The sequence below is a fragment of the Cherax quadricarinatus genome, chromosome 89 (assembly GCF_038502225.1).
Source record: "Cherax quadricarinatus isolate ZL_2023a chromosome 89, ASM3850222v1, whole genome shotgun sequence".
Lineage (NCBI taxonomy): Eukaryota > Metazoa > Arthropoda > Malacostraca > Decapoda > Parastacidae > Cherax > Cherax quadricarinatus.
In genome coordinates, this window is record NC_091380.1 from 946513 (window position 1) to 960115 (window position 13603).

The following is a 13603-nucleotide window of genomic DNA, read 5'->3' on the forward strand; positions in this document are numbered from 1 at the left end:
CAACACACTCCCCATGGATTCAAACCTGTCCCGTCTTGTACTGTGATTTGTTTTTCAATCATTTTATTGTGATTTTGTGAGTCATGATTTGCTCGTAAGTTGAAACATGGAAAGTGCAGTTCATTTGTAAATTTTGGATCCTCAATACTGGTTTTGTTTCTGCCAGACTTTCTGCTTTGCTTTCAATGCTATTTTTTATTGTACTGTATTTTTATTGTATTGTACACCCACTGACTATTTTTACAGGCCAGTGCTGCTTGGTTTGTCTTGTAATGAATCACCTCACCTCGCATGAATATTTTATTCTTGGGGAAGTGTTCAGTCCATATGAGATGTGCATTGCCTGGGCAGTGGGAGGGAGTGGTGAAGTGGGTTTTGATTAGGGAAAGTGGAGGTCAACTTCACTTCACTGAACCATGGGCCCTTCACCATCCTTCAGATCAATGAGATATGTACGTACTTAAGTAACACTTGGGTAGCTTTATTCTGGAAATATTTCACAGCCAGTGGCTTCTTCAGTCCTGAGCAGAAATAGGTGGAAGATGAGGAGGAGTTTGAGGTAATCAGTCCCTTAAAATCCTTATCTTTCACCTTTCTCTGTATTGGACTGAAGAAGCCACTGGCTGGTGAAACATTTCCAGAATAAAGCTACCCAAATGTTGCACAAGTGTCTCATTGATCAGCTTGTTAGTTTTCTAAACCATTTCTTCACTGCAGCTTTCAGGTGTATCTCGCCCCTTATTTGTCCTGGATGGTGTAGGTCGCCTGGAAGCACTTTGCATGATGCTTTTCATGTCTTGAGATTTTTTATTTAAAGTCCCAATGACAACCTCATCTCCAGTTAGTGTGTAAATTCCTCCCGGTTGTCATTAATTTCTGCCCACTCTATCCAGAGATCACAGCTTAAAACCTACAAAAAAGAGAATTACAGGGAGGAAATTTACTGAGAGATGTCTGGTGAGGACACCATGACTGAGCAAGTTCGTCCACACCTAAAACATCTCAGTGAAGTTTCTCTCTGCAATGGTCCAAATCAGACCAAAACGTCATCATAAGTTTTCTTCTCTAACGTTCGGGTTATTTGTGTAATATAAAACTGTGTTTGTTATTCTCTGTCAGGTTCCATTAATCTATAATGTTGCCCTCCCATCCAAAATGTAGGTGTCATATGTGTTGAAATATATAATAATTCTGCAACTTGGTGTACATTTTATCATCATTGGTGATAATAGTTGGAGAACTAGATGCCCTGACACCTGACTCGGTACATGTTTTTAAGTTTCAATGTAGAATGATTATCTAACTTTGAATCACTTGTTTTAGTTATCGTGTGTTAATATGAGTTAGAATATAAAATATTAATTTATTTTTAAATATTAGGCCTGGAACTGGGTATTTAGAACTCTTCTCATTATTATTATTGTTATTATTATTATTATAGGGAAGCACTAAACCTATAGGGGTCATGCATCACATGGAGAGTGGGTGATAATCAGGTTTAAGCCAAGGAATGATACGGTAGCACTAATTTCTTTAATATCTTAGTTAATGCACCCAGGTAAACTGTGGTAGTAATTCTTATTTATTCAAATAATTATGTCCATAACAAATATCTTGATCATTTTAATTCTGAATGCATTCTTTGTATATATAACATAACTGATATTGATAAAGTTTTTATAAAAGCTGTTATCAATTATACAGATTACAGTGGACCCCCGGTTTACGATATTATTTCACTCCAGAAGTATGTTCAGGTGCCAGTACTGACCGAATTTGTTCCCATAAGGAATATTGTGAAGTAGATTAGTCCATTTCAGACCCCCAAACATACATGTACAAACGCACTTACATAAATACACTTACATGATTGGTTGCATTGGGAGCTGATCGTAAACCGGGGATCCACTGTACTTGTTAAATTTCTGTTGTAAGAGTTATTTCCTCGTAACTACAAACTATAAGTAGGTTTATTTAGATACAGGTACACATAAGTACAAATGTTATATCTTCTTTTTTTCTTTCAACAAATCGGCCATACCCCACCAAGGCAGGGTGACCCAAAAAGAAAAACGAAAGTTTTTTGTAAATTTAGTAATTTATACAGGAGAAGAGGTTACTAGCCCCTTGCTCCCGGCATTTTAGTCGTCTCTTACAACACGCATGGCTTATGGAGGAAGAATTCTGTTCCTCTTCCCCATGAAGATCAGAGGAAATAAACAAGAGCAAGAACTAGAAAGAAAATAGAAGAAAACCCAGAGGGGTGTGTATATATATGCTTGTATTGTATGTGTAGTGTGACCTAAGTGTAAGTAGAAGTAGCAAGACGTACCTGAAATCTTGCATGTTTATGAGACAGACAAAAGACACCAGCAATCCTACCATCATGTAAAACAATTACAGGCTTTCGTTTTACACTCACTTGGCAGGACGGTAGTACCTCCCTGGGCGGTTGCTGTCTACCATCCTACTACCTAAAAATTTTATATATTAGTAACAAATGTATAAATTACCACCAGAATAACACAGAAAAAAGTCAGTGACTTATTTCTATTGGGGTCCTTGTATTTTTATTGGGGCCCTTGTATTCTCATTGGGTTCTTGTTATTCTTTCTTTCAACACACCGGCCGTATCCCACCGAGGCGGGGTGGCCCAAAAGGAAAAACGAAAGTTTCTCCTTTTACATTTAGTAATATATACAGGAGAAGGGGTTACTAGCTCCTTGCTCCCGGCATTTTAGTCGCCTCTTACAACACGCATGGCTTATGGAGGAAGAATTCTGTTCCACTTCCCCATGGAGGTAAGAGGAAATAAACAAGAACAAGAACTAGAAAGAAAATAGAAGAAAACCCAAGGGGGTGTGTATATATATGCTTGTACATGTATGTGTAGTGTGACCTAAGTGTAAGTAGAAGTAGCAAGACATACCTGAAATCTTGCATGTGTATGAGACAGATAAAAAAAGACACCAGCAATCTTACCATCGTGTAAAACAATTACAGGCTTCAGTTTTACACTAACTTGGCAGGACGGTAGTACCTCCCTGGGCGGTTGCTGTCTACCATCCTACTACCTAAAAATTTTATATATTAGTAACAAATGTATAAATTACCACCAGAATAACACAGAAAAAAGTCAGTGACTTATTTCCATTGGGGTCCTTGTATTTTTATTGGGGCCCTTGTATTCTCATTGAGTTCTTGTTATTACCTATTTAAATTTGTAGTAGTGTAAGATTAGGCCTAGTTACTGTTTTATCTGTTATTGTAATATTTACACACACACATTGTGTAAGTCAAATGGTGACTGCTTTATCAATTTTGTAAATAGAGTAAATGTAAGATGCAAAATTCAATCAGTATATCTGTCAGTATGGTATTCATTAGAAATATTTAGTTTTCTTATCAGTTCTAAAGTTAAGTTCTCTGGTATTTATGTATAGTTTACTGCACTTGGTATTTTAATTACATTACTGTGCTTTAATTCTCTAAATGCATCACAGCACTTGTGAATTACTGTGATAACAATTTTTTCAGCTATTTCTACTTTATGAAACACCGAGTAGCAACAATGTGAAGATTTACAAGAATCTTTAGGCTTTAAAATACATTGTATTCTTAGTAATATTGTCTTTTAATTTGTTATTTGTACTAATTTTGTGTCACTACATTAATAAGTTTGGCTCTTAACATCTTTGTGCAGGACCACGCCTGCCGTAGCGAGAACATTGAGCTGGCACGGCAGTTGGACAACAGAGCCGCTGAGGCTTGGGTTGGTCACCCATATTTCGATGTCATTGACAATTCCACTGAGTTTGATACAAAGGTTTGTTTTTCTATAGTATTAAGCACCCTTTAAGCAAGTAATACAGTAAATATGTATTAGGAAAATTTGATGTTATTGTTGCTAGATATTATTACAATTGTAGTCTTGTCGAAACAGCTAGGTAAAATTTTGAAAATATTTATCAAAGTAAAAATGTATGCCTTATAAGTTAAAAAAAGTTTTTTCTGCAAATGCAGTACATGAGGTTTCCAAATTTGAAATACGTTGTATTCATTTTTTTTTACTTCAAAATGAATTGTTTGTATAGAAAATGAGTCCAGTGATGGCTGTGTTACATGTCTGTATTGCCTCTCAGCACTTGTAAATGTTTAATTGGTTCTAACAGCACATGAAATCTCGAAAAATTATCTTCCTCCACGCACATTCATCTAACACACTCATACATGATAACTGGATGGTCTAGCTTCTACTTCTTAATACCTTCCTCCTGGCATGTTTCCCAAAGCTATGCACCCCAGACTTGTACACCCTCTTGATCAGACTGGCTTTTCCATCCTTTCTACATGTTATATTATCTCTACAACTCCTCTTCTCCATGAATTATTCCATATAAAAGTAGACATAACTGCCATATAATGCAATCTTTTATTGACTACATTACACCCACACAGTGAGTGTAGTCAATGAAGAATCATATTATGCTGCGTTTGTCTATTTTTGCATCTTGTTGGTATTTTCTGCCATTTATCCATACATCTTTCAGTTTCTACATTCATTCTCTGTATAACATTTGTCATTTTTCACTACCTTCAGTTTCCTTCTTCAAAAACTAAGAGAATATAAAAAGCAAAAAGGCACAATACCGTGACTGGAACAATACACAGATAACTCGCACATGGGAGAGAGAAGCTTGCGATGACGTTTTGGTCCCACTTGGTCCAAATCTGACTGAGACATCGTGGTAAGATTCTCCTATGTGCGGGTTATTTACCTGGAGTTTACCTGGAGAGAGTTCCGGGGGTCAACGCCCCCGCGGCCCGGTCTGTGACCAGGCCTCCTGGTGGATCAGAGCCTGATCAACCAGGCTGTTGCTGCTGGCTGCACGCAAACCAACGTACGAGCCACAGCCCGGCTGATCCGGAACTGACTTTAGGTGCTTGTCCAGTGCCAGCTTGAAGACTGCCAGGGGTCTGTTGGTAATCCCCCTTATGTATGCTGGGAGGCCTGATTAACTCTACTTCCCTTTCAAACAGTCCTACCTTGAATGGCAATGCTCTATGGTTTCTCTGACAAAATTGGGTTATTACACTGACTTTGACTTTCTCTTTCACACATACTTTTCCTTTTACAAGTCTCTGCCATTTGTCACTGGCGAGACAGTGACAGTGTGAATGGTGGTGAAAGCATTTTTTTTTTCAGTGACAGATGGCCAGCATGTTGACAATAAAATTGAGATTAACTATGATGAAAAATGTAGGGATATAAACATAAAAGTAATAATATCTGGTGAATTCAGATGCGGCGCATGATCAGTGTGGTGTGTCAGAAGCTGGGTATCGACACTGGCGACAGACTTAGCACCAACGCTCGCAAGCTCAAGTTCCTGGTCAAGGGACCACTTCCTGCAGACTCAGTCTTTCCCAACTTCCAGGTAGTAACCCAGTCTTATGCTTATTTGTTGAAATATAGAAGTGTAAGTTGCAGATTAGTCATAGTACTGTAACTGAGGCAATTCACAACTAACATACTACACCTACCATCCGACTTACGACCGAGTTCGGTTCTGAGAAACCGGTCGTAAGTCGAAATGGTCATAAGTCGAACTTTACTACTGAATATCAACAAAACATTTTTGTAATGGCTTTATTTTATTGTTTTATTTTGGTATTTCATGTTTTACTTTACTTTTTATGTTGTTAGTACTGTATTTTATACTGTAAGGTTTAGGATAAACACTGTGCACAACACAAATAGTTGTTTATTTCCCAGAAATTTGGCATAAAAAACACGGTCGTAAGTCGGATGGTCGTAAGTCGGATGGTCGTAAGTCGGGTGGTCGTAAGTCGGGTGGTCGTAAGTCGGGTGGTCGTAAGTCGGGTGGTCGTAAGTCGGGTGGTCGTAAGTCGAGTGGTCGTAAGTCGAGTGGTCGTAAGTCGAGTGGTCGTAAGTCGAGTGGTAGGTGTATTTTGAGAGGAAACTTTTGATGTTGATCTCTAAATTGTGAATTGTCAGTATGATTTATATGACAGTAAAGAATCTATAACGATGAAAATATTTAGTATATAATAAACCTTTAGGAATATGCAGATTATTAACACTTAAAAATACTTAGGTAATTTTCATAATGTGACTTCTAAAAATACTTTAAGCACGTAAAGAAAGAACTTTTTCGAGTGAGGAAATTCATAACACTACAGTAGCATAGTAAGAGCAGGCAAACCTGCCTTAAATCAATTACAGTAAGTCGTTTGCTTGCAAACACGTTAAGAATCTCCTCTGTTGTGTATATCATTGTTGTATCATTGTTATACAAAATACAGAAGGTCCCCAGTGCACAGTGGACCCCCAATTTATGATATTACAGTGGACCCCCGCATAACGATCACCTCCGAATGCAACCAATTATGTAAGTGTATTTATGTAAGTGCGTTTGTACGTGTATGTTTGGGGGTCTGAAATGGACTAATCTACTTCACAATATTCCTTATGGGAACAAATTCGGTCAGTACTGGCACCTGAACATACTTCTGGAATGAAAAAATATCGTTAACCGGGGGTCCACTGTATTTCATTCCAGAAGTATGTTCAGGTGCCAGTACTGAACGAATTTGTTCCCATAAGGAATATTGTGAATTAGATTAGTCCATTTCAGACCCCCAAACATACACGTACAAATGCACTTACATAAATACACTTACATAATTGGTCGCATTGGGAGCTGATCATAAAGCGGGGATCCACTGTATTTGTAAGTTGAAAACTTCCTGTATTATGAATACCCCTTACAGGAGGTTCATTGATGCTGGTGAGGGGCTTTTGATCTAGGGAATTGGATGTGTATCCAGTTCCCTGAATACCTTCCATCCCTCCCCCTTGCATGCGCTGTATAATCCTACGGGTTTAGCGCTCCCCCACGATTATAATTATAATACATTACGAATGTTATACACAGCTCAGGAGGTCCCCAACGTGTTTGTAGGTTGAGGACTCACAATTGTAAACAAACCATGTAACAGGTGGGGTTTGAACCCATGGCAAGTGGAGTAGAGGTTTAGGACTCATTTGCCATGGGTTCAAACCCCACCCTTTCTGTGGTTTCCTGTACAGTGTATTGATGGTGTATTTCAACATATTACAGGACTTCAATGTCGAGCACATTTATCTGCGTACAAACTCGAGGAAAATGCAAGCTCGCCTCAGGAAACGTGGTAAGAATGGTGAGTATTATTATTATTATTATTATTATAATTATTATATTAATCATCATTATTATCACTATTATTATTATCATTATCTATTAATTATTATTAATATATTCTGGGCAAGCACGAAACAGTAGAAAGTCAGTGTCTGGGGACTACAACATAATCATGTCTGATTTAATTAAGGAGAAATCAGCTCCGGTATTATTATTATAAACATATGGGTCTAACTGCACCTGGGAATGGAAGGTAATCAGGTTTGATCTGAGGAAAGGGAGGCTATCTCTAATTCTTTGGATCAAGAGCTATTTACCAGCTTATAGGCATCTTCTCTTGGAAGGGTATGATCCTGAGCATGATAATATATGAATAAATGCTGTGGCTCTTCCCGTGTGGATGGGAAATCCACGAATTCTCAAGAAAAATTAATCCATAGTGCCCTACCAGAAGACATTAAAGAATGTGACTAAAATAAATACAGCCTCTCCTCACGTAATGACGGAGTTTTGTTCTTAAGACCATGTTGGTAAACAAATTTGTCACTAAGTGACGAGCATACTAGAATGGTAGAGGTTGTGTCAGTCATGTTTGATGTTTTAATGTCACCTTTGCACCATTTATAACATTTCTGGTATATTTTTAAATGTTTATACAGTAGTGTACTGTACAGTGGACCCCCGGTTAACGATATTTTTTCATTCCAGTAGTATGTTCAGGTGCCAGTACTGACCGAATTTATTCCCATAAGGAATATTGTGAAGTAGATTAGTCCATTTCAGACCCCCAAACATACAAGTACAAACGCACTTACATAAATACACTTACATAATTGGTCGCATTCGGAGGTAATCGTTATGCGGGGGTCCACTGTATATTGTAATAAATAGAATAGAGGAAATCAGCTCTAATATACATTATGCATACTGGTCAGAGAGCCAGTCGTAAGTCTGAGTCGTCCGTAAAAGAGTACGTCGCTAAGTGAGGAGAGGCTGTAATGTTTTATCTTAACCCTTAAACGGTCCAAACAGATCGACGTTCAAATTCGTAGTACTGCAAAAGTAGATCTACTTTTTTTTACATATTTTCAAATATAACAAAAAAAAAATGTAGATAAGTTTTTTTTACACATTTTCAAATGTAAAACAAAAAAGATCTACATTTTTTTACATACTTTCAGATGTTGAAAAAACGTATATATACGTTTGGACCGTTTAAAGGTTAAACAAATTTTATTTCTTTGTGTGGATTAAAATTATAGTTTACAAGTAATAAAATCTCCGTGAGAAAGTGGAACAGAATTCTTCCCCCACAGACCATGCATGTTGTAAGAGGTGACTAAAATGCTGGGAGCAAGATGCTAGTAACCCCCTTCTTCTATATACATCACTAAATTTAAAAAGAAAAACTTCAGTTTTTCTATTTAGGTCACTCTGCCTCGGTGAGATACGGCCAGTTCGTTAAAAAAAAAAAATAATGTTAAGCACGAAAGAAAGTCACTAGTACAGTGTACCCCCGCTTAACGATCACCTCCCAATGCGACCAATTATGTAAGTGTATTTATGTAAGTGCGTTTGTACGTGTATGTTTGGGGGTCTGAAATGGACTAATCTAATTCACAGTACAGTGGACCCCCGCATAACAATATTAATCCGTTCCTGAGAGCTCATTGTTATGCGAAATTATCGTTATGCGAATGAATTTTCCCCATAAGAAATAATGGAAATCAAATTAATCCGTGCAAGACACCCGAAAGTATGAAAAAAAAAATTTTACCACATGAAATATACATTTTCCTACACACAAAGAGAAGAATACATGCACAATAGTAGAGTAGTACATGCACAATATATATTGTGCATGTACTACTCTACTAAATGAAGAATAAATGACACTTACCTTTATTGAAGATGCAGCAATGACTGATGAGACACTGTGTCCTGGGAGTGCCTTTTCCTCCTGAGTACTGTAGGTCCTGTTTGGCATTTTCTTCCAGAACAGGCCTTATCACACTGTGTATGCCACTACGATTCTTAAATCTCTCAAACCAACCTTTGCTGGCTTTAAATTCACCAATATGAGCACTAGTTCCAGGCATTTTTCCCTGTTCACCTGGGTGTTAGTAGACTGGTGTGGGTTGCATCCTGGGAGACAAGATTAAGGACCCCAATGGAAATAAGTTACAGTCTTCGATGACACTGACTTTTTTGGGTTATCCTGGGTGGCTAACCCTCTGGGGTTAATTGTTTCTTGGTATTTTCAATAAGCCACACCAGCAACAGTGCTACAGCAGCAGCTGACAGTGCTACAGCAGCAGCAGTAGCAGCTGACAGTGCTACAGCAGCAGCAGCTGCTACTGTATTCCTTATGGGAACTGTATTCCTTATGGGAACAAATTCGGTCAGTACTGGCACCTGAACACACTTCTGGAATGAAAAAATATCGTTAACCAGGGGTCCACTGTATGTGTGTGCACTTCTGTGTTTAGTTTCTTACATATACACTGTACAGAGATCAACATACAAACAACTTCTTTGTACAGAAAATAATACTAGAAAGGATGGTTATGTTTCACATGTTTATACTGACTTGACGGTTGTCGGATTTGAATTGATTGTTAAATACTGCATTGTGAGGATCAGGGGCTGTTGCGGAAGTTTTATTATATAGGAGGTTAAGGATGGTCATCTGGATGGAAGATAGGACTATGGGACTTGTCTTGAGGCAACATTATTATTTTTATTTGGGGGCTGAGGGAATTTTTAAGGTTCCTCCCTGTTCCCTCTTTATTCCTCTGGGTTACCCCTGGTGAGGATGTGTGTAACCTGGAGGCATTTGTAAGTTAGAGACTTACTGTACATATATTCTTTAAAATTTAAGTAACAGAGTTCTTATACGTATATGACCTGACCTACATGTCATCCTACAGGTCATCATAGCTACACACACACAATTCGCAAACCAGAACAGCTGGGTCAGATCGTGGAGGTGAAGACTCCCATCAGCCAGCGAGACTGGAGCAATATGTCAGCACAGGCCGATGAACACCACTTAAAAATTTTCAAAAAACGCCGGTGTTTCCTCCACAACAACCAATATTTCCAGCTCGATATATACCAACAGCCTTGTCATCAAAGGTAAAATTCACATTACAGAATTATTATAATCATAGGGAAGTGCTAAACCTGCAAGGGTGATGCAGCTTTGGGTAAAGGGAGGGATGTTGACAAGTACTGTAATCAGACCATGGAAAGGGCAGAGTTTTACAACTGACTTCACAGGTTCAAACTCCACCTGTTCTATGGTTTATTTACGGTCGTGTTATGATTTCGTGAGTCATACTGTAATCAGGTACATATATTTTGTGAATGGGGAAGGTGGTTCTAATTTCTATTGTATTAACACTGCTGTTAACTCAGTGAAGGATTTATGTTACATACTAGGATGTACTTTAACTCATTATCAAGGATGGTTACTATATACCTAATTAAATATAAAAGACTGAAATGATGAAATAAGAGAGGGCACAGACACCAACACAACCTCCACTGCTGATTGACAAGGTCTGATCTATATATGGTACAAAGTACAGCTGTGACAAATGAATCAAACATGCAATAGTTTGATTGTTTGGACACTTAATAGTGGGTTAATATGTCTTATAACTTGTTTTGTTTCAGTTTTACTACATCTAATACTCTAAAATTGGTTTATTATATCTAAGATAATAACTATTATATGCTTGATATTTAGCCAGTGCTCATGGCTATTAATCTTAAATATGTCTAGTATTTTGACCACATGAATGTTACAATGGTGAAGATGTTTGAATGTACACGACTGATGGTGTTGCCAATGTGTGGAAGAAAATACAATGTGAATAAATTTGCCATACAAGAAAAATATTACCTGTGTTAATAGTTCGTTTTAAATATACTAAAAGGATCCTTCTATAAGCCTCGTGTGACATAAGCAATGACTAAAATGTCGGAAGCAATGGGCCAGTAACCCCTTCTCCTGTATAAATTACTAAATGTAAAAGGAGGTTTTGTGGGCGAGGGGCTTGGACTTCCAGCAAGCGTGCATGAGCGTGTTAAATAGGAGTGAATGGAGACGAATGATACTTGGGACCTGACGATCTGTTGGAGTGTGAGCAGGGTAATATTTAGTGAAGGGATTCAGGGAAACCGGTTATTTTCATATAGTCGGACTTGAGTCCTGGAAATGGGAAGTACAATGCCTGCACTTTAAAGGAGGAGTTTGGGATATTGGCAGTTTGGAGGGATATGTTGTGTATCTTTATATGTGTATGCTTCTAGACTGTTGTATTCTGAGCACCTCTGCAAAAACAGTGATAATGTGCGAGTGTGGTGAAAGTGTTGAATGATGATGAAAGTATTTTCTTTTTGGGGATTTTCTTTCTTTTTTGGGTCACCCTGCCTCGGTGGGAGATGACCGACTTGTTGAAAAAAAAAAAAAAAAAACTACACTTTCTTAGGTCACCTTGCCTTGGTGGGAGATGGCCAGCACATTGGAAAAAAATTAAATATACTGTAATACCAATTAGTCTTCTATTGATTTTAAGATGGGTGAGTGCCATACCACAGGAGCCATCCAATGTTTGTTATTCCTTCATAGATGGTGCCAGTTTCATCACTGTCTTCTTATTACAGGTGTGAAGGTCTCATCCTCCTGGAGACTTATTCCACTCTTCCTTCCGAGGAGTTGCAGCGGCGCCTTCCTTCATTCCTTACCATAGACTCAGAAGTAACAGGCCGGCCTGATTACTCCATGTTCAACCTGAGCTTACGTGACGAGTGGGGCGTTACCAACAAATTCTGTGTCAACATCGCAGGTTAGACCTGGAAGAGTAACCCTGTTGCCCTGACTACACCACAGTGTGTTGTGCCATAGATCCACCTGCCAGCCAGTTTACAGGCTTGTTGATCATGCTTGTGGGTTCATAAAGTCTTGGAATATTGTTAAGAAGCCTTGAAGTTGAAGCAGTTGAATGACTAAGACTTGTGTTGAGTCTAAGGAAACTAACCAATAACCTCTGTGTACTAGAACTGAGTATATTAGGAATTTGTATGAAAAGACGTGAAATACAGTTTTATAATTCATGTAACCTCCAAAACGTCACACACATATACTGTAGTACACGGCAGTTTAAAAAAATCACATGGCACACTAGTAAGAATAGTCAGATATTAATTGCTTTTGACAAGCCAGATATGCAAAGAAATATTTTGTCACACTATTAATACTACATTTGAGACGCCAATGAGAAAATGAAGTTGCAGAGTATATTTTGAAATATAGTGAGGCTAGTCATGTAACACACAGGATGCTGGTGTCTTGAATCACTTAACACCGTTCATTTATCAGTAACGTATTTGGTGGTACAGTACATCAAAAAGATTTTTTTATTATTTGACATTAGTGTTTTAACCGGGGTGACCATACATCATAACAAAAATTACAAATGAATTTGAATTTTTTGTTGGTGAAGGTAGTAAAGAATTCGGTACCATGTATAGGTCTATTTTTGTCATTGATGACAGTGGAAAAGCTGATATGAATATGTATAGTAGAGTAAAAAGTAACGAATGTGCACACAATTCAGCCCTCAAGTTATAAACTTCAAAACTTAATTTTTCATATTTACTGAAAACTTCGGATATTGTATTTAGAAGTGGCTGACAGAGGAAGTTTTTAAACTTAAAAATATACACCATATGGATATTATTTTCTTAAATAAATGGTATGGTTACTCTGGTTTTAACCATAGTCAAATTCTCTCCAATAGTGCAGTAATGGGTGTCTTATCAACTTAAAATAATATTTTTCTCTCAAAAAAAATATTTTTTTGTTGATGAAATAGTTATATAGAGCCAGTTGCCAATCACCACTGGGAATTTTCATATACTAATGTCAGACAGAAATGTTTAAGTGGTTCTGGTAACAGTTGTTTTCATCCTTTAAATACACATTAATGCATTATATACTGCATGTAAAATGTATTCTAATATATTCACCGAATGAACTTGATAAGTTGCAACTTCAAGTATAGAACAAGTTACCGAAACCACAAACTTTTTGGTTTGGCTCACTGTTTGATCTGATAAGTACTGTCAAATATAGGTTGGTGGTATTTCCTACCCTTAACATGGTGCTGGATATTATTAATTTGACTTTTAAGAGCTGTTGTAGCACACAGTGTTGCTAACACGGTATTTTACTGATGGACCTAGACTTCACTGACAAGTCAATGCCTGGTGTTTTGTCTTACTTGTGGACAACAGACTACACTGACCACTGGCAACGCCTGCAGTCAACCTCACGAGTAGTCTTGTATATACTGTAGTATACTGCCCGGTACATTAATGTGGGTTAG

General features: G+C 37.7%; 1 protein-coding gene across 1 annotated transcript in view; it reads left to right on the top strand.

The window, feature by feature from the left end:
• The window catches only part of Ttd14 (TRPL translocation defect 14), a 104591-nt gene that overhangs the window by 49328 nt on the left and 41660 nt on the right, over positions 1-13603 (top strand). Inside the window, exons 7-11 of the mRNA XM_070104235.1 lie at positions 3704-3826; positions 5304-5438; positions 7146-7224; positions 10136-10343; positions 11880-12061. Of these exons, the coding sequence (XP_069960336.1) occupies positions 3704-3826; positions 5304-5438; positions 7146-7224; positions 10136-10343; positions 11880-12061 (727 nt within the window). The remainder of the gene's footprint in view (positions 1-3703; positions 3827-5303; positions 5439-7145; positions 7225-10135; positions 10344-11879; positions 12062-13603) is intronic.